The sequence below is a fragment of the Festucalex cinctus genome, chromosome 17, assembly GCF_051991245.1.
Source record: "Festucalex cinctus isolate MCC-2025b chromosome 17, RoL_Fcin_1.0, whole genome shotgun sequence".
Taxonomy (NCBI): domain Eukaryota; kingdom Metazoa; phylum Chordata; class Actinopteri; order Syngnathiformes; family Syngnathidae; genus Festucalex; species Festucalex cinctus.
Window position 1 is genome coordinate 4,222,081 of NC_135427.1, and position 18,585 is coordinate 4,240,665.

At 42.0% G+C, this 18,585-nt stretch overlaps 1 protein-coding gene across 3 annotated transcripts; it reads left to right on the forward strand.

Annotated features, from left to right (window-relative positions):
- The first annotated feature begins 969 nt into the window (after positions 1-969).
- On the forward strand, positions 970-18,452 carry kif19 (kinesin family member 19). Of its 3 annotated transcripts, none has more exons than XM_077502824.1 (20): positions 970-1,105; positions 1,980-2,060; positions 10,632-10,742; positions 10,808-10,895; positions 11,381-11,517; positions 13,298-13,423; positions 13,494-13,688; positions 13,771-13,917; positions 13,981-14,103; positions 14,765-14,921; positions 15,146-15,320; positions 15,383-15,581; positions 15,742-16,012; positions 16,082-16,206; positions 16,932-17,086; positions 17,166-17,271; positions 17,349-17,472; positions 17,536-17,921; positions 18,002-18,170; positions 18,306-18,452. In XM_077502824.1, exons 1-20 carry the CDS (start codon positions 1,067-1,069, stop codon positions 18,440-18,442), a joined length of 3,051 nt encoding a protein of 1,016 aa, XP_077358950.1. In that variant the 5' UTR covers positions 970-1,066; the 3' UTR covers positions 18,443-18,452. The 3 variants fall into 3 exon arrangements, with proteins under 3 accessions (XP_077358950.1, XP_077358952.1, XP_077358951.1); XM_077502826.1 differs by having other exon boundaries at positions 16,968-17,086; XM_077502825.1 differs by having other exon boundaries at positions 16,082-16,182.
- Positions 18,453-18,585: the final 133 nt, after the last annotated feature.

An 18,585-nucleotide genomic window follows, 5' to 3' on the forward strand; every position in this document is an offset into this window, starting at 1 on the left:
TTTAATGTTGTTTAAATTTAAACTTTTTAAAAAATTCCCTGATGTTTAGACGTGATGTGTCTGTGTATTAGCAGTTTTTAATCTGAAGTAATTAGTTGGTATGTCATTAAAATGTTGCTAAATTATCTTAAGCATTACAAAATAAAAGTCTAATATTACTTATGTATGACGTCACGTAATCTAAACTTTCAAAATTTAAACGTTATAAAAATGTAAATAAATTCATTCATCAAATCAACTATGAACACCTCCCCAAATATTTATGTTATTAATGTTTTTTATCTAATTCTAAATGGTCAGTTTGTTTGATTAAAAAGCTGATGTAATTAAATACATCAAAAAGGCCCAAGAGGTCATGCAGTATTTCTTCCAGTAGGTGTCTACAAAGAGCTGTAGGAGGTACAAAAATATGTATTCGAGTAAAACGTAAATGACACGTCATATATATATTTTTTTTTTAAATAACATTGGATTATTATGCCTATTAGTTAATGTAAATACGCTACAAAATGACTTCAAACGTCAGTTTATATTTTATTAAAAGTTTTTAAAAAAAAATTATCACATTATTAAAATAATTTAAAAAAAAATAATAATAATCCCCAATATTTCGCCAAGTGCACGTTACGTGGTATACTACTGTCACTTGTTTACCGTGGCCACGTCTCCAGGGGCTACATGCGCGTGCACCGAGACGCGCTCACACGCATGCGCACGAACAGTCAGTCAGTCAGTCAGCTCCAGTCAAGTAACAGCAGGCTGGACGTGAGGTGAGCTCAGTACCTGGCACCGGGTCCAAGCACCGGAGAGTCGCGCCTCACGCGGCCGACCATCGACGCTCACGGGTCGGCTAGGACCAGGCGGAAGTGCGGACGCTCGGAGCGAAGGAACAACGATAAAGAAGGCAAAAAAAGGAGGTCCGGGTGGGGAGGGCGAGGCTCTGCAGGTGTCAGGGGGTGGGAGGGAGGGTTTTTTTTGTCGGGGGGGGGGGCAGCATGCCGGTCGGATGCTCCGAACGTGTCCCGGTCACCACTCGAAGCTCGGCTGTGAGTGACCCGAAGTTAGCATGAAGGAGACCGGAGAGTCGAAGGAGCACCAACTCACAGTGAGTCCTCAACTTCAATTGTAATTTTACTTAGATAACCTATTATTATTTTACAGTATTTCGTCTGCTGACTCTTTTCAGAAAGAGATTAAATTTGAAAGGGACACTTCATTAGGTACTCCTACGTCATCTAATCAAGTGGGAAGCTAGCATGTATTAGCGATTGTTTTGTTTTTTTTAAATATAATTTGTTAGCTGGTTTACTGCAATTAACAAATATGAGTAAAATACCAAATTTTATATAGATGAAGAGTTGTCTAATGGAATATTAATTTTAGAATTAAAAAATAAGAATTGTTTTACTGCAACAACGAGAGAGAATTAATTACAAAATATCGTAAAAAATATATATATAAAAAAAAAAGAAGAAAAGAAGCATGATTAATGGTTTGTGCAGCGGGCCATGGCACTACTGTGAATTATTGAAACGCTTGTTTCAGTCGTAACTGAGCCTCTCTTGTCCCAACACACTTTCTACTGACCACAAGTAGGATGACACCACATATTTATAAACACACGGTTAATAAATAAATACCTGTCTAATTTAAACCGACGTCATTATTAGCTCTCATTAGACTGAACATCGAGTCGTCTCATGAATGCAAACGGTTTACAGTTAAGCATATAAAATAACCTAACCTGTACCAAAAAATAAAAGATCGACCTAATCGTGTTTTCAATTATTATCCCAAAATAATCGTGATTAATATTTTCTTCATAAAGAGCAGCCCTAACCTTGGTTGACGAGCCACATGCTGCCAAGGTCTTCTTAAAAAAATAATAATAATAAAAACCCGGCAGCTACCATTGAATATTTTTATGACCTTGTACACTATACTGTGTTTATTTGAAATGTGTGCTTGACCCGGTGCAGGTGGCCTTGAGGATTCGTCCCCTCAGCGATGGCGAGCACGAGGAGGCGGCGACCATCGTGGCGCACAGGCTGGATGAGCAGGTGAGAGCATTGAGCTTTGATCGAATATGTATGTATGTGTGTGTGTGTGTGTGTGTGGGGGGGGGGGGGGGTCATCTTACGGCGTGAGGATAAGATGTCAGCCTCGACCTCAAGTGTCACGTTCTGTGGCAAGTGAAAAATCATGCAGTGCGGGTGGCAAAATGAGACTAAAGGGGCGGCTTTCAAATAAAATGGCTGACTTCCTGTGCGTTTTCGGACATGGCTTCTGTAGACATTTTGTGGATCCGCTCATGATAGACGTGCCGACCAAATTTCATGTTGCTAAGTTAAACAGGCTTTGGGGGCTGAATTTAAAAAAAAAATAATTTGTGGAGTTTTGAAATGATCAAGTTAACACTAAAACTGCCAATTTGAAACAAAATGGTGGACATCACGTGTCTTTTCAGGCATGGCTTCTTGAGGCTTTTTGTGGGTCAACGCATGAAAAGCAAACTGACCAAGTTTAGTGTTGCTAAGTAAAACTGATTTCAGGAGCTGAATTTCAAAATATTTTTGGAGCCCTGGAAACGACCAAATTGACATCTAAAATGGCCACTTCCAAACAAAATGGTGGACATCATGTGTCTTGTTAGGCATATCTTCTTGAGCCTTTTTTTTGTGGGTCAACTCATGATAAACAAACCGATCAAGTTTTATGTTGCGAAGTAAAATTAGTTTCAGGGGCTGAATTTTCGAAATATTTTTAGGACCCCTGGAAACGACCAAATTGACGTCTAAAATGGCAACTTCGAAACAAAATGGTGGACATCACGTGACTTTTTCAGGCATGGCTTCTTGAGGCGTTTTTTGTGGGTTACCACATGATAAACAAACCGCTTTTATGTTGCTAAGTAAAACTGGTTTCAGGGGCTGAATTTCCAAAATATTTTTAGGACTCCTAGAATCTGCCAAAATGAATTTTGGTGCCGAGTTGTCTCTTCCCTGGGAACTCCTACCAGGTGTAAACTATTTGAACCGCTACACTATCACCACACAAGAACAAGGCGCAACTGGAGCTGCCGTGTCGTCAATTTGACGCCATCCCCCCCGGCGGGCCTCGTTTAACAGCGCTAATGAGCGTCATGACTGGCGCGAGTCGAGTAACGGCGTCGGGCATGGCGACGGTTGACATGGTGACATCATCAAATGGGGCGTTTCCAAACCACCTTCAACTCTGGGCTTGTTGTGGAGTCTCTTGATATCCTCATCATCATCTTGCGGTCTGGAGAGCACTTCCAGACAGAGATAATCCCGCCTCCTCTCGGGATCAGACCTGTTTGCTTGTCCGCATCCTGGTTTGTAATTCAATTAGAGCGACGCCCCCAAGCAACTTAAGCACCATGACATCATCATCATCATCAACAACAAACGGAACGAGCCCCCGTCGGTGCTGACACCGCTCCCACGTGCACGCTAACCCTCATTAAAACCGCAATGTTTGCTTACTAGGAGAGGGTTCACGACGCGCGGTTTACGCTACTTATGCTAGTTAGCGGCGCAGTGGGGGATTATGGGGATCCGTCTTGAGAAGGGTTTACGGTGGCGCGATTGTATGAATGGAGAGGATAGAGGGGAGGGTCACAACGACAACATTGCAGACCTGTTGCGGGATTATGCAACCCGTGTTTGTAGGGGTGTCCAAACTTTGACCGCATACAGAAAATTCAAAGCATGCAGTTGCTACTTTTTCTTCCACCTCAATTTATTAAATATGACAAAAGTAATCCATCATACAGTGGTGTCTTATAATACAAGTGACCCAACTAATGAGTTTTTAAGATAAAAGCTGTCAGTCGGTCGATTTTATTTATTTTTTTGCTTTGACTTGAGAGCAAAAATTTGAGATTAAGCACTGAATGGTGGCAGTGAACTCAACTCACTTCACAACTAGCAGTGACTTGGCAGTTAGTGGAAAAAACTTCCAAAAAAACTTTCAAGCTATTTAATTCTTTCAGTCGGCGTTTACTGCCTAACTAGACATAAAAAAAAGAAAGTTATGTTATGTATTTAAAAATTAAAAATTTAAGCAAATCACATATCTTTGCCTTATGACAGTAGGTTTAGCATAATGCTAACCAACAATGTAAAACCCCATCGATGATCTAACAACGCTCTGTCGGTATTATACTGCCCCCAGGTGGCCAAGGTGCGTACATCAGAAGGAGCAGCACAATGTTGATTGAATAATACATTTAACAATGGCACTGTATTGAATAGGGGTGTGAATTGCCTCGTACCTGACGATTCGATTCGTATCACGATTCACAGGTCACGATTCGATTCGATACCGATTAATCCCGATACGAATTTATAAGTCGATTGTTGCGATTTTTTTTCATTCAAATTTAGAAAATACTAATCAGTAAGCTTGTAGAGTGTAAGATTTATATGAAAATGTATTATTTATTTATCTGAAATTTCAGTCTTATAGAGGTTGTAATCTGTTTCATGTTTAAACAGCATTAAAATAAAATATTAAGGCTTAATGTTCCGTTCATATAACATTCTTCCATGCTTAAGGTGTGAATCCTTAAAAAAAAAATAATAATAAAAAAAAATAAAAAAAATCGATTTTGCCTATTATTGAATCGATTCGAGAATCGCGCGATGTAGTATCGCGATATATCGCCGAATCGATTTTTTTTTAACACCCCTAGTATTGAATTATGTCAATGTATATTTTTAGTGCTAAAAAAATTATTAAAAAAAAAATACAAAAATGCTTTGAAGCTTGAATGGGTTAATTTAATCGCATTTTCATTCATTTCAATGTGTTGGAGTTTTGCTTATGATCAAAGTTGAATATAATGTGACCTTGTATATTACACTCATACTTTTGTCCACACCCTTTCCAAACTTGACACCTCAGGTCCGTTTACAAAGTCCACGTGGCTCTTGAGGACCATATGGCGTGCAGGTAGCGCTCAGACAGATTAGGGTGGGGTGCTAGCGGGGGGGCGAGGGGGGGGGGGTCGCACTCGATCTTGCTGTCTTGGCAGAGAGCACGACGACAAAATGAGCTGATTGGACGTCTTGCGGCTCAGGTTGATTAAGCCTCCTTGCCACCTGCTAGCATAAAACCGCCGCTCAGTCTGCAACTGTTGCCGGGATGTCGTAATCGCAAAGATTTATGAATGAGGGAATACGAAACGTATTCGCGGTGTTGAAAACGTACAAAAGTTTGTATTTGGGATTAAATAAACATAGTTAGTCTAAACGAGGCACTCAGAGATACAGTAACTTTGGTGAGCCACATGCTGCTTCACCAGCGGGACGGTGATCTGATCACATTGCCACTCCATACACGCTTATGGTGTTTTTGAAAGCTTGTTGAACTGGTCCTCAGGCTTTGACAGTGGCACAGAGAGGGGGAGGGTTTATGGCCCGGGTCTTGTCGCCATGGAGACACCCAGACAAGGTCAGGGCCATTGTTTGTTGTTGTTTCTTCTTCTTCTTCTTCTTCTTCTTCTTCTTCTTGTTGCTCTGTAGTCCTGCCTCCTCACTTGCGAGCGTACTTTTTTTTTTTTTTTCGTTTTTGTTTTGTTATGGTTCAATTATTTTAATATTTATTGTATTTGTAAAACTGTTGAAAATTGATGGATGGATATTATTGTTTCTTATTTTTATTTTTGATTTTTTCTGTTATTTATTTTGTTCTATTATTATTATTTTATATATTTTATATATTTTTTAATTGTTTATTTTCTATTATTTGTAGGCTACATTTTTTTTGCATTATTTTTGCTTTTTCATATGTAATTTTTGTTTCCGATATGTTTATTTCATTTTGTTATTATTCATTTTATGGACAATTTTATGGATGAATATTTATTGTATTTTAATTCATCATTTATTTGTATTGCTTATTTTGCTTATTGCATGTTTGCATTTTTTAATTATTATTTTTTAAACATTTCTCATTTTATCTTTTATTTAATTTGCTTAGGTGGTGTATTATTTTTTCCATTTACATTTTCCATCTGCTCGGGTCACTGTAAGCTGTCGTGTAAATGTATCAGCGGTTACGGCGGATGTTCCGTAGTTATCCTTTCATAGTGAGAGCCCCATCATGGCGGATAATGGAGCTCCTCGTAATGACAAGAAAAGAACATCTCAGTGCTGTGTGCTTTACTAACAAGGTTGTTTCAAAAAAAAAAAAAAAAAAAATCTTCAGGTGGCACAACTTGACTCTTGGTGACCTAGTTAAAACCCTTCCCAATAACTTCCTAATGGATAGAGAAAAGGAGGACATGGTGTTCCGGCTATTTACTTTTTTTTCTTTTTTTTTATATGAATGTTTGACGAGGTGGTGCAGGAGCAAGCCGAGAGAGGGTACACAAAGCCAATAGTCGCTCTTTTTTTTCCTCCTAAGTGGACGCAAATAGCCAGTCTGAGCTGCGAAAGTGGATAATCTCACTGTGCTCTTTATCTCATCTAAAGAGGGTTATTCTGCGCCGTTTGAATGTCCTTTAGGCCAGATTACACGTAAACCACTTGGACTCGGGTTACGCTTTCCTACGCTCGGCAGCAAATTAGACCAAGGTGATTCTGTGAACCATTTTGCTGACCATTGGAACAATATTTTTTTTAAAATATTGTCCGTGTTCACCTGCCACCATTTTAACTCATTTGCTCCCAATAACGTGTAAATACGTTTTTTTTATAATCTAAGTGTCCCAAAGACTTATTTATAGGTTTTTTTTTTTTTTTTTTTTTTTTTTTTTTTATGCTAGAGCATACAGAAGGCTTTGATGCAGCCTCTCAACTGCAAAGAACGGTTGCAGAAATGGTAGTTATTACACAAACGGCCAGCAGGTAGCAGCAGAGCAAATGAGATCAACCAGGGCCATCTAGAAAAAAAGCTCAATTACTGAGAATTTTAAATAGATTTGTGAAAACTGATGAAACTTAGCTCTCTTCTAATGCTAATTGCTGCAAAACGGAAACCGATAGAGGCATACTTTTTTTTTCCTGATGAAAGAAGAGACTTTAATCTTTCTTTTGGTAGGTTCCATGCTTTTATAGCAATAGAACACAATATTCTGTGGGCCTTGCAAAATCAGTCAAAATCCAGTAAAACAGCCGGGAGCCAACGGGATTGCGAAATGTGAAAATGGCGGCGAGTGAATGAGTTAAGAGCCCCTGAGTGGGACCCTGAAGGGGGCTCGGGATTGTAGTGGCACTTTGGTAAAGCACAGGTTCGGCCCACATGGATGAGGAGCACGTGCATTTATCACAATGAGCTCCATGTAGATTCTGCCTTGCAATGAATCTTTCCAATTTAGTTGGCATAGTTGTGACTTTTCACAATGTCAGTGTGGACTCCTTGTGATCCGTGCAGCGGTTAGGAAAGTGCCAAGGCAGACGTCTCGTATAACAGCGGCGAGACGACACTGCACCTGAAAGGAGATCCCGGCTGGCATTGTCGGGGCGCACAGAGGGCAGCTGGCAACCTTTCTAACGGATAGCCGATAACTTTCCGACGTTGTGGTTGCATTTCGGAAAAAGGTCGACGATGGCAAACGTCACGCTTTCTATGCTTGTGCCCTTTTGTTTTAGGGAAAAAAAGAGTAGATAACCTTTCAAAAGCAGATGAGAGAAAACAAAAAGTCAAGCGCGCTACACTAGTTTGTCCTGGTGTAATTGCCGCTACAGGAAAACCTTATAACAAATTTGAAGAAAAAAAAAATGTAATTGACAGAACCCCAAGATGTTCTTATAATTGCCCATACTGGTGGCTTAAACTGCACATCTACCCCAAGATGTAATCCCAAAATATGTTGATATCAAACTTATTTTACATTACTCAAAAATATTAAAGATGATTTCATTAAAAAAAAAATGTATCAGACATCAGCATAGAAAGATATTAGTCTCGAGTGCAGATGTTTCAGTTATACATACTTCCTTGATGCCAATTATTATAGCGCTTTGGTGCCATGGGTTTTTCTGCAAAAAACTTGGGGGGAGGGTGGGGGCGAAAAAATGTAATTTATATTTTTAAACACACTGCTGAATAGAGTTTTTGAAACCTATTCACATGTGTTATAATGACAAACAATGAAAAAGGAATTGAGCTTATGAAGGTAACAATTTCCGCTAAGCTAACACACACAGTCTTCTTTCCACCCTTGTGGTAATGACAATGTGACGTCAATGCAAAACAATATTTGTTTTATTCCTGGTTGTAAGTTTAGCATCTCATATTGATAATATGAGGTTTAAGTAAAAGTACTGGAGGCAAAACACCTCAGCAAGTGGCGCGGCAGGCTAGCAGGCTAGCTAGCTCGGCCGTAGCAGTGCTTTGACATCTCACATTTTCTTTGTAAACATTACATGATGTCAAGTGCAAAACAATTTGTTGTTGATTTTATTCTCTGTTACTTGTTCAACAGCTTAGATCAATAACGTGATGTTTCATAACGCTGTGAAAAACACTTAAGCATGTGGCACAACAGGCTAGCTAGCTTTGCTAGCTCTGCTTGAGCAGTCCGGACGACTTTGACAGCGCACATTTTCTTTGTAAACGTTGAGTACCCCTAAATTTAGTCTTCAGTGAACCTAACAAGCATGTTTTTGAAATATGTGAAGAAGAACTTCGACATATCGGCGATGCTGGTGCCAAGAAGGGGCACAAGCTAACCACTATTCCGCCATGCTACCAATCATCATTCAGCGTCTCCAACTTCCGCGCGTTGTGCACATTTGCACATTTCGCAGAAAACATGCCGTCTCCATGGCATCTGAGTCATAAGACGACAGATGGACGCGGCTCGCAGAGAGATACGCATGTGCGCACACACGCCGACGGATGCATACAAAAGCGCTCGTCTTAATCTTGCCGGCACACGCTTAGAAAAAGCGGATGACCCCGCGACCTTGGAGGCCGGCGCCATAAAGACGACACACAAACGTGAGCAATAAAGTCGTGAACGATGACGTACGTCGGTTTCGACCTTTTGTGTGCGTGAAAGAACATCTCGACAGGAGTTGACTGAATCAATTAGGTGTAAAAAATAAAAATCCAACTCATGTTGTTGTCGGCGTTAAGTTACTAAATTGCGGGAGCTAGAATATTGGGCATCAAAAATCAGATTTGAAGTTTTGAATTAAGGTTTCAAGCCTTGGTTGCGGTTTCAAAATAAGGTTTTGAGACAGGATTGGGGTTTCACATTAGGGTTTCAAGCAAAGGTTAGTGTATTAAATTAGGGTTTCAAGATCAAGTCAGGCTTTCAAGTTGGGGTTTTAAGACTGGATTAGGGTAGTAGAAAACCCAACCCCTCTTTTGAAATCTCAATTTTAAAGCCTACATCTGGAAATGAAGGCTAAAATCTTGTTGTTACAAACCCTAATCCACATGTGGCTGTTCCTGTTTGGCCCCAATTTATGACAAGCGTTACCTCACGATGCCCTTCCAAAAGCCAATCAGCCGATTAGACAAAAGAGGTGAAACGTAGGTCAGTGAGCTGTTACTGTTGTTGTTGTTGTCTGCGGTGCCAACAACAAGCGCTTGAGGAATATTAAAGACGGTAAACCTGAAATAGGGTTTCAAATTAGAGTTTGAAGCAAATATTAGTCATTTAAATTTGGTTTCAAGTTAGGATTTGTGTTTCAAGACAGGAGTAGGGTTTCAAGTCGAGGTTTGGGTTTTAATGTAGGGTTTCAAAGCCAGGACTGTGGGTTCAAGCCAAATTTAGAGTTTATTATGGTTTCAAACCAGGGTTAGGGTTTCATATTAGGCTTTCAAGACCAGATTAGGTTTTCAGACAAGGGTTGAAGTTTCAAAGTATCGGTTCAAGATGGGGTTAGAGTTCAAAATTAGGGTTTTAAAGCCAGGAATTAGAGTTTCGAGCATTAGGGTTTAAAATGAGGGGATTTTCCAGCCCGGATTGTATGTGTCAAATTGGGTTTTAAAGACAAGGTTTTCAAATTGGGGGCTTCAAGCTTGAGTTGGGGTTTCAAATAATAATAATAATGTGTTTGCACTGTGCAATTTCTCCTCATTGTTGCGTGAAACAAAAACTGTTTTTTTTTTTTTTTCTATCTGACAAAAAGTGCTGACGTTCAAGCGCTTACTTAACAGCTGTTGTTTGGTAGGCGGAGCTACGGAAGCTTCTGCAACTCAATCAACGACAGATGGGTGTTATCAACACCCTCGACAGCCCCTCGCCTATACAGTACATCAGCCGCGAGCTAAATTTGGAAACTTTGCATCATCACGCCTTTTGCGTGTGCACGTGCGTGTGTTTGTGTGTGTGTAGCGTTACCAAAACAACCGTGTGACGTCCTCAGGTTGCCTGTCATGATGCGTTGCACTTAGAATGAGACGACCACTCGTATTATGCTCACTTTGACTGGAAACAATTTTAGGTTGGTCACGGCAAGGCCGCGTTTCCCTGCGAACATGAAATTTGGTAAACATGTCGCTCATGAGTAGAACAAAAAAAAAAAAAAAGTCAGCCATTTTGCTTTGAAGCGGACATTTTGGGGTCATTGTTGTGATTTCCAGTGTTCGTTTGAACGTTTAAAAAATTCAGCTCCTAAATAAAGCCAGTTGTCTCCCCTCACTAGATGGTGATCCTGATGGACCCCATGGAGGATCCTGACGACGTCCTGCGAGCCAACCGCTCCAGGGAAAAAACTTACGTGTTTGACGTTGCCTTTGATTACTCAGCCAGTCAGGTTAGCCACCCCAGAAAATGGACGCAAATATCAGAGTTTATTCCAGCAGCCAAACGTTTGTGCAGGAGGAGGTGTACCGTGCCACCACCAAGGATCTGATCGAGGGTCTTATCTCAGGCTACAACGCCACCGTGTTCGCTTACGGACCCACAGGTCAGCATACAGCTCCACTTTTCATTCCAATGCAGTATTTACAGGGCTGTCTCAGAAAATTTGAATATTGTGATAAATTCCATTATTTTCTGAAATGCAATTAAATAAGCAAAAACGCCAAACATTCTGGATTCATTACAAATCAACTCAAATATTGCAAGCCTTTTCATTATTTTAATATTGCTGATTATGGCTTACAGCTTTAAGAAAACTCAAATATCCAATCTCAAAATATTAGAATATTTCCTCAAACCAAGTAAAAAAAAATAATAAAAAAATCCCATAATCAGAATTATTACAACAATATAAGGCTTGCAATATTTCAGTCGATTTGTCATGAATCCAGAATGTTTGGCATTTTTGCTTATTTAATTGCATTACAGAAAATAATGGACTTTATCACGATATTCTAATTTTCTGAGACAGTCCCGTACAGAGCTGAAACTTTTTTTTTTTTTCTTTTTTTTTCTGTGGGTATTGTCCAGGTTGCGGGAAAACGTACACCATGCTAGGTACCGACAAGGAGCCCGGCATCTACGTCCGCACTCTCAATGACCTGTTCCGGGCCATCGAGGAAACCAGTGACGACATGATGTACACCGTCTCCATGTCTTATCTGGAGGTGTAGTTTCATTTCCACACAAGCTAACAATAATAAGCAAATGAATAAGTGTGTCCGCATACTTTTGTTTGCAATAGAGTGCATTCAAAGTGGAAGGGAGTGGAACAAATGAAGACATTTACTGATATATCGAGTATAAATGGCAATCAGCCTTCAGCAGAAGGCTGCGTGTCATTTTTCCCTGAACAGATGATTGCTCCCATTGAGAGGCGTCGTCGTCGTCTGCATCCATTGAAATGTCTTTTCATTGTGCGGCTGTCATTAGGCGCTCGTTATTGAAAAGTGTGTTATTGAAAACCTCGCTTGTGTGTTGTGTGCACAGATGTTTCTAGACAAGGCTGCTGTTTCCAGGCAGTAAAGAGCTTGAAAGGTTTTTTTTTTTTTTTTTTTTTTTTACTGCCACCAGACAGTAACATAAATGGATGATGATGTCTATGTATTTAAACAGTCACATTCACCCATTTCACAGGGGTATAATGGCCACACTGAGGAAAAAAAAAGTAGCACAGTCTACATACAAAAATAATCAAGTTATAATCTTGCATGTTTAAAGTCATATTACTGAACAAAAGTAGCTATTTTAATGTAATATATATTTTTTATTTTATTAATTTATTTTTTTAGATTTGTGCTTCTACAAGAATAAAGTGATTTTTTTTCTAGATATCGAGATTTTAAATATTGGAATCGTCCAATAAAAGTTATGTTTTTCAAGATTTATTTTTTTTTAGATTAAAATTATAATCTGATGAGAATAAAGTAATGCTTATTGTAGATTTTTTTTTGTTTGTATTTGAAAATTATCTGATGAGAATTGTCTTTTTTTCCCCCCTATATTTATTTACTTTAAAATTTGTAATCTGATAAGAATAAACTCATATTTTTTTCAATTTTTAAAGGTAAAGCATATATTCCAGAATTAAAAATAACAATAATAAAAGGAGATGATCTAATAAGAATAAAACTGTATTTTTAGATAAAGTAAATTTCAGTCCTATTGAAAATAATAATAATACTAATAATAATGTCACTGTGTTTGCCTACGGACCCACAGGTTAACGTACATATATTATTTTCTAACTTTAAAAGAGTAACTTAGTACTTTTTTTTTTTTTTTTTTTAACAAGCCGTCATTTTATGAGAGCAAAGTCCATCAATTCATCCATTTTTTTGACCTCTTATTCCTCATAAGGGTCGCGGGGGGTGCTGGAGCCTATCTCAGGTAGGCTTTGGGCAGTAGGCGGGGGACACCCTGGACTGGTTGCCAGACAAGCGCAGGAGAGACTTTTTTTTTTTTTTGGTATGAATTCTTTTTATTTAAAAAAAAAAGTTTTTTTTTTTTTTTTTTTTTTTGAAAGGTGGAATCTCGTGATCGATCATAAAGGTATTCTTTTTAGATGAAAATATTTTCAAGATAAAAAGTCGGACTCCTATTGGAACGAGGCAATATTGTTCTGAGATAAAAATTATAATCTGATGAAAATAAATTCCTAAGTTATCAAGATAAAAAGAAAAATGTAATTTTATGAAAATAAAGGTGCATCTTTATCTGAACAAAGAGTCTTACTTCGGAGAAGCAAAATTAATTGTAATATGGGGAAGAAAAAAAAATTCTTACAAGAATAAAGTTAACTTTTTATCAAAACAGTATTTTTTTTCTCAAGCAAAAAGGTTCACTATTACGAAACTATAGTCTTAATATAATGAGAAAAACGTAGCAACCTTATTTCACAGTATCTATTTCGCTCTATGATTTTCTTCACTATCAACATCATTTTAGATCTACAACGAGATGATTCGGGATTTGCTGAATCCATCTTCGGGCTTTTTGGACCTCAGAGAGGATGCCAAAGGAGAGATTCAGGTGGCGGGCATCACTGAAGTGTCCACCATTAACGCTCAAGAGGTCGTCCCTCGTCATTTTCAATACCCACGGCGCACAATCAACACAACTAATAACTGTATATGTGCCACAGATCATGGAGCTGCTGATGAAGGGCAACAAGCAGCGTACGCAGGAGCCCACGGCCGCCAACCAGACGTCGTCGCGCTCTCACGCCGTGTTGCAGGTGGCCGTCAAGCAGCAGAGTCGCTGCCGGGACGTCCTGCAGGAAGTGCGCTTCGCCCGCCTCTTCATGATCGACCTGGCCGGCTCTGAACGAGCAGCACAGGTGTGTCTGCTGCGTATGTGCGAATAAAGGATGGATGGAAGATTGTGATGGATTTCAGTCCTCAAATCCACGTGTCAATCAGACCCAGAATCGAGGTCAGAGGTTGAAAGAGGGCGCCCACATCAACCGCTCCCTCCTGGCGTTGGGCAACTGCATCAACGCGCTGAGCGACAAGAACGGCAACAAGTACATCAACTATCGAGACAGCAAGCTGACCAGACTGCTTAAGGTATTGATCACTATGGATCACTGGTGGAGGATTCTGTTGATTTATGATATCTCTGATTGACAGGACTCTTTACGGGGGAACAGCCGGACCGTCATGATCGCCCACATCAGTCCCGCCTCCGTAGCCTTTGAGGAGTCCCGCAACACGCTGACATACGCCGATCGTGCCAAAAGTATTCGCACGCGGGTGAGCTGATAAAAATATCGTATTTCTTTGTATTTAAAATACAATATTTTCTTTTATTTTTCAAAAATTTCAGCTGCCTTTTTTGTTGAGTTGCCTTTTCAAGCAACGTGATTCAATAATTGAAAGCCTAGTTGGGTTCATAAAAAATTAATTACGTAAATGAATTAAAAAGTCAAATAAAAGGCTACATAAAAAAAAGCACATTTAAAAAAAGGATTATCTGAAAAATATTTATTTAAAAAAATAATTTCCTCATAAAAAGTAAAAGTGAATAAATTAATTTAAAACAAGAGACACAAGGGCTTTATCAAAAAATGCAAAAATATAAAAATAATATATATATATAATATATATTTTTTAGAGCTTCATAGAACAGCAAAAATTAAGTTATATTGTAACTTGCTGTATCTTTGGCTAGCAAACCAGTTTACATTAATTGAGCAGGACTACCCTCTCTTGGTTGCTCAAAGTACTGCACTCTAAACACTATTATGGCCTCCATTTCTTTGAAAACTAGTCAACTGCACGAAATAGTCTTGATTTCTTACCTGATTCATACAGGTTATTATTTATAAAAATAATAATAATATTAATAAAAACAATGACTGATAATTATTGTCGCCCCCTCCCCCTAAAAAAAATATGGTTGTTTTTGCCGCAGGTGAAGAAGAACCTAATCAACGTGTCCTACCATATCGCTCAGTACACCAACATCATCTCGGACCTCCGCTGCGAGATCGAGCGACTCAAGAAGAAGATCGCCGACCAGGCGAGCCGCCAGCTGGCCTCCGACAGGACCGACATCCGCCATGTCCAGGGTGAAGCCGCCCGACCTCGGAGTCCTTACGCCAAATTTATCTGACGGATTTTCCTGTTTCCCTTTTGGCTAACTTCAGCTATCTGCAAGTCTTCCCTAGCCAAATCCATAAATCTCCACCTCTCGAGGTTGACTTTCACCTGCTCACTACCTTCGCCGCAGATCACAGTGTCATAATCTGAAAAGAGTCACGGTTTTAATATTCAGTATATCATCCTCTCCCAGCCGAGGTCCAAGCGCACTCCTGCCAGCATGGTCGAGCTGAAATGGACCAGCTGAGGGAGCAGCTCCTGGACGCCTTCCGCCAGCAGATGGATATCCGCAGGAACCTGATGGAGCTGGAGACCAGCAACACGGAGATCCAGACGGACACCTCCAAACAGCTGCTCACCATCGCAGAGTCGGTCTTCAAATAGAGAATCTGTCGCCCGTTCAGGTTGTTCATGTCGTCTTCATCTGCAGCTGGGAGCACGAACGGAGCAGGCAACGGCGGAAGTGGCGCGCGGAAAAGCGAAAGGAGAGCACCAGCAAGGACGACAGCGAGAAGGACTCTGACTCGCCGGAGTCTCCGCCGGACGTCACCGAGACGGAGGAGGTGGGCGTGGCCAGAGAGAACCTGGTGGCCCTCATGACGGAGCAGAAGAAGCTCCACAAACAGAAGGTCTCCACTTTGTCAACCACTCTTTTCAAGATCAATGAAAACCATGTACTTCGTCATATCTTCTTGTTGGCCTAAAGTTTGTTCGAGGATCATAATAGCAAAGTTTACGGCGTATCGTCTGCGTAGCGATCCGACGGGAGTTTCCCTATTCTGTCCGAAGGCGCTGCTGGAGCGCCGCTTCCTGGAGCTCCGCGACCAGGCCCGGCAACTGGAGGAGCTGCTACCCCGGCAAGTGAGCTCAGACGAGCAACGCGAGGTCCTGGGCCTCCTGTGCAAGGTCCACGAGCTGGAGATCGAGAATGCCGAGATGCAGTCGCACGCTCTGCTGAAGGACAACGTGATCCGCCAGAAGAACTTTGTGGTCCGCCGCTTTGAGATGCACCGGCATCTTTGCGACGAGCTCATCCAGCAGCAGCGGCAGTTCATTGATGGTTAGTAGCGAATCCTGTACCGCCACCCGGATTGCTCATGGACGGCGAACTGACGTGTTCCCTCTCTAGAGCACAGTCTGCTCGTTCCGCTCCACCTACAGGAGCTCTATGAGATGTACACCAGAGAACGGGACGAGAGGAAACTGGACCGGGCCGTGGCTCTGGATAAGGTGACCACCCGACACACCTTTAAGGTACATCCAAAAACGGATAAATGAAAGAAAACTTCTTCTTGAGCTTATTTGTAGACATGCCTAGGACAAGAGAGGACAAGATAGGACAAGAGGCCCTTACAGCTGAGCCACTGGCGTCCTACAATATGTGGGTGGGAAGCTGAAGTCTTCACTGGAACTCAAGATCGGCCTTTCCGCCGGAACAGGACAGGAGAGGACAGGACAGGACAGGACAGGAGCAGCAAGCCAAGGCTGCTCAGATCTTAATGCATGAACCACTGTCAACATGAACCTGAACTTCTGGGATACTCTGAATGATGAATAAGTAGGAACAAAAAAAAAAAAAAGAGACAGGACGGGACAGGACAAAGGACCCAAGCCATGTGCAGGTCCCAACGCATGAGCCACTGAACCTGAAGTATTTTCCTATAATATAAAGTAAACCGCATGTTTCCCTGGGTGCTCCCTACCTAAAATCGGCCTGTCTGGGACAGGACAGGACAGGACAGGACAGGAGCAGAAAGCTAAAGCTGGTCCGTCTTAATGCATGAACCACTGTTAACATGGACCTGAAATCGTCTTAGATAATCTAAATGATGAATGAGGGGGGGGAAAAAAAAGAGACAGGAGAGGACAGAACAGGACAGGACAAAAGCAGTGACCCAAGCCATGTGCAGGTCCTAACGCATGAGCCACTGAACCTCAAGTGTTTTCCTATAATATGAAGTATTCCCCGACGTTTCCAGGGGGGCTCCCTACCCAAGATTGGCCTGCCTCCTCAGGCTCGCGACACCGCGCAAGACGTGGACTCGGACCAGGACTGCGTACGCCCCGACGAAAGACGAGGACACGTCAAACTTCGCCGCCACACGTTGCCCCCCATTCTACCCGAACATGAACAGTGAGGACATATTTGACGAGGATGGTAAGAACGTGACCACAACTCCGACAACTGTTTTTGTTTTTCTCTCTTATGTCAGGGACAGCGACAGAGTTTTCAAAAACATCGCTCATGCGCGACACATGAAAATATCGGCTATAATGACGCCTCCTCCCATACGCATCAACGGGAAGGGCAACAGAGAAGTGAGTGAAATTATCGTAGTATTATTATTATTATTGTGGTTGTTGTCTGATCGCAATGGCGCCATCTATTTGTGCAGCTGCAACCGCTGGCTCCGGTGAGCTCGCTGAGCTACACTCACCTCAGCCACAGCGTGAGCAGCCAACCGGATTCATCGCCCGAAAGCAGTGAGGCGAGTGCCGACACCCCCTTCTCACGAAATGGTAAGACACCCGTTTGCCAGGCGGGCCTTAAAAACAATTCCCAATAAACTTTTCTGTTTGTAGAAGAGCGACAGGAGATCCTCAAAGGCGTCCAGAACATTTCAGTGAAGGTGGCGCGGCGGCGCTCCAAAGCCCGCGAGGTGGAAGCTCTGCGCTTGCCGCCCGCCCCCTCCCCGACGGAGCCCGCCAAGCAGAAGAGCAGCCCCTTCGGCGGCGAGGCGTCCCCAAGTGGTCTGCCGGTGCGGCGCGGCAGACGGTCCAGCCCTGAGCTCCGGCACGCCACCTCCGACGACAACCTGTCCAGCAGCACCGGCGAGGGGCCCGCCCTCCAGGCCACTTGGACGCGGCAACACAAGCTCACCGGCAAGAAGCAAACGCCGCAAGATGCCGACTTTGAAGCGCGCCGCAAGAAGAGGCGCTCGCGCTCTTTTGAGGTCACCGGACAAGCAGTGAGTGAACTCATCAAACTGCCTCATTAGCATAAGCATACATTTGTCACACTGACTCTTCACCCACTTCTCACGTGCAGGTGCCTCAGTCCAAAACGACCGTTGCTGCAAGGTTGCGCCCCTTGGACAGCACATCAGACGCTCACCTCCACATCAGTGGTCAGTGCCAGGTCCCCATGCTCCGCCCCTACTTCAGAGCAGTCCCGCCTCTTGCCAAAGTCAGGGTACCGATTGGCACCCAGCAAGCAGGTACGTCAACAGCCTGTTGGTTCTTAGTTTGAGAGGTTGAAAATCAAATGGAAAGCAGACAACAAAACAACTATGCTCCTTTTTTTTTTGTTTTTTTTTTTGTTGAGAAGTTTATCCCCCGTTCTTCCTTGACAGGCCCAAACTCGGACATCCCCGCAGCCCAGACGAATAACCTGAAGCGCACCCCGTTTCTGCGGCAGCCCCAGCCACCTCTCTACATCACCACCCCAACCACCACAACGGGGGGCCAGCAGCGACCACGCCGACACTGAACATTATTTTGACTTGAACAATGCCTGACGCACAAGCCGGGAAGTAAGTCTGGATGATGACCGTGAGATGTCATCGTGCCTACAGACGCCAAAGATCCTTACGTGTCCACTTTGTGTCTTGTTGTTTTCATGTGTAAAAAAAA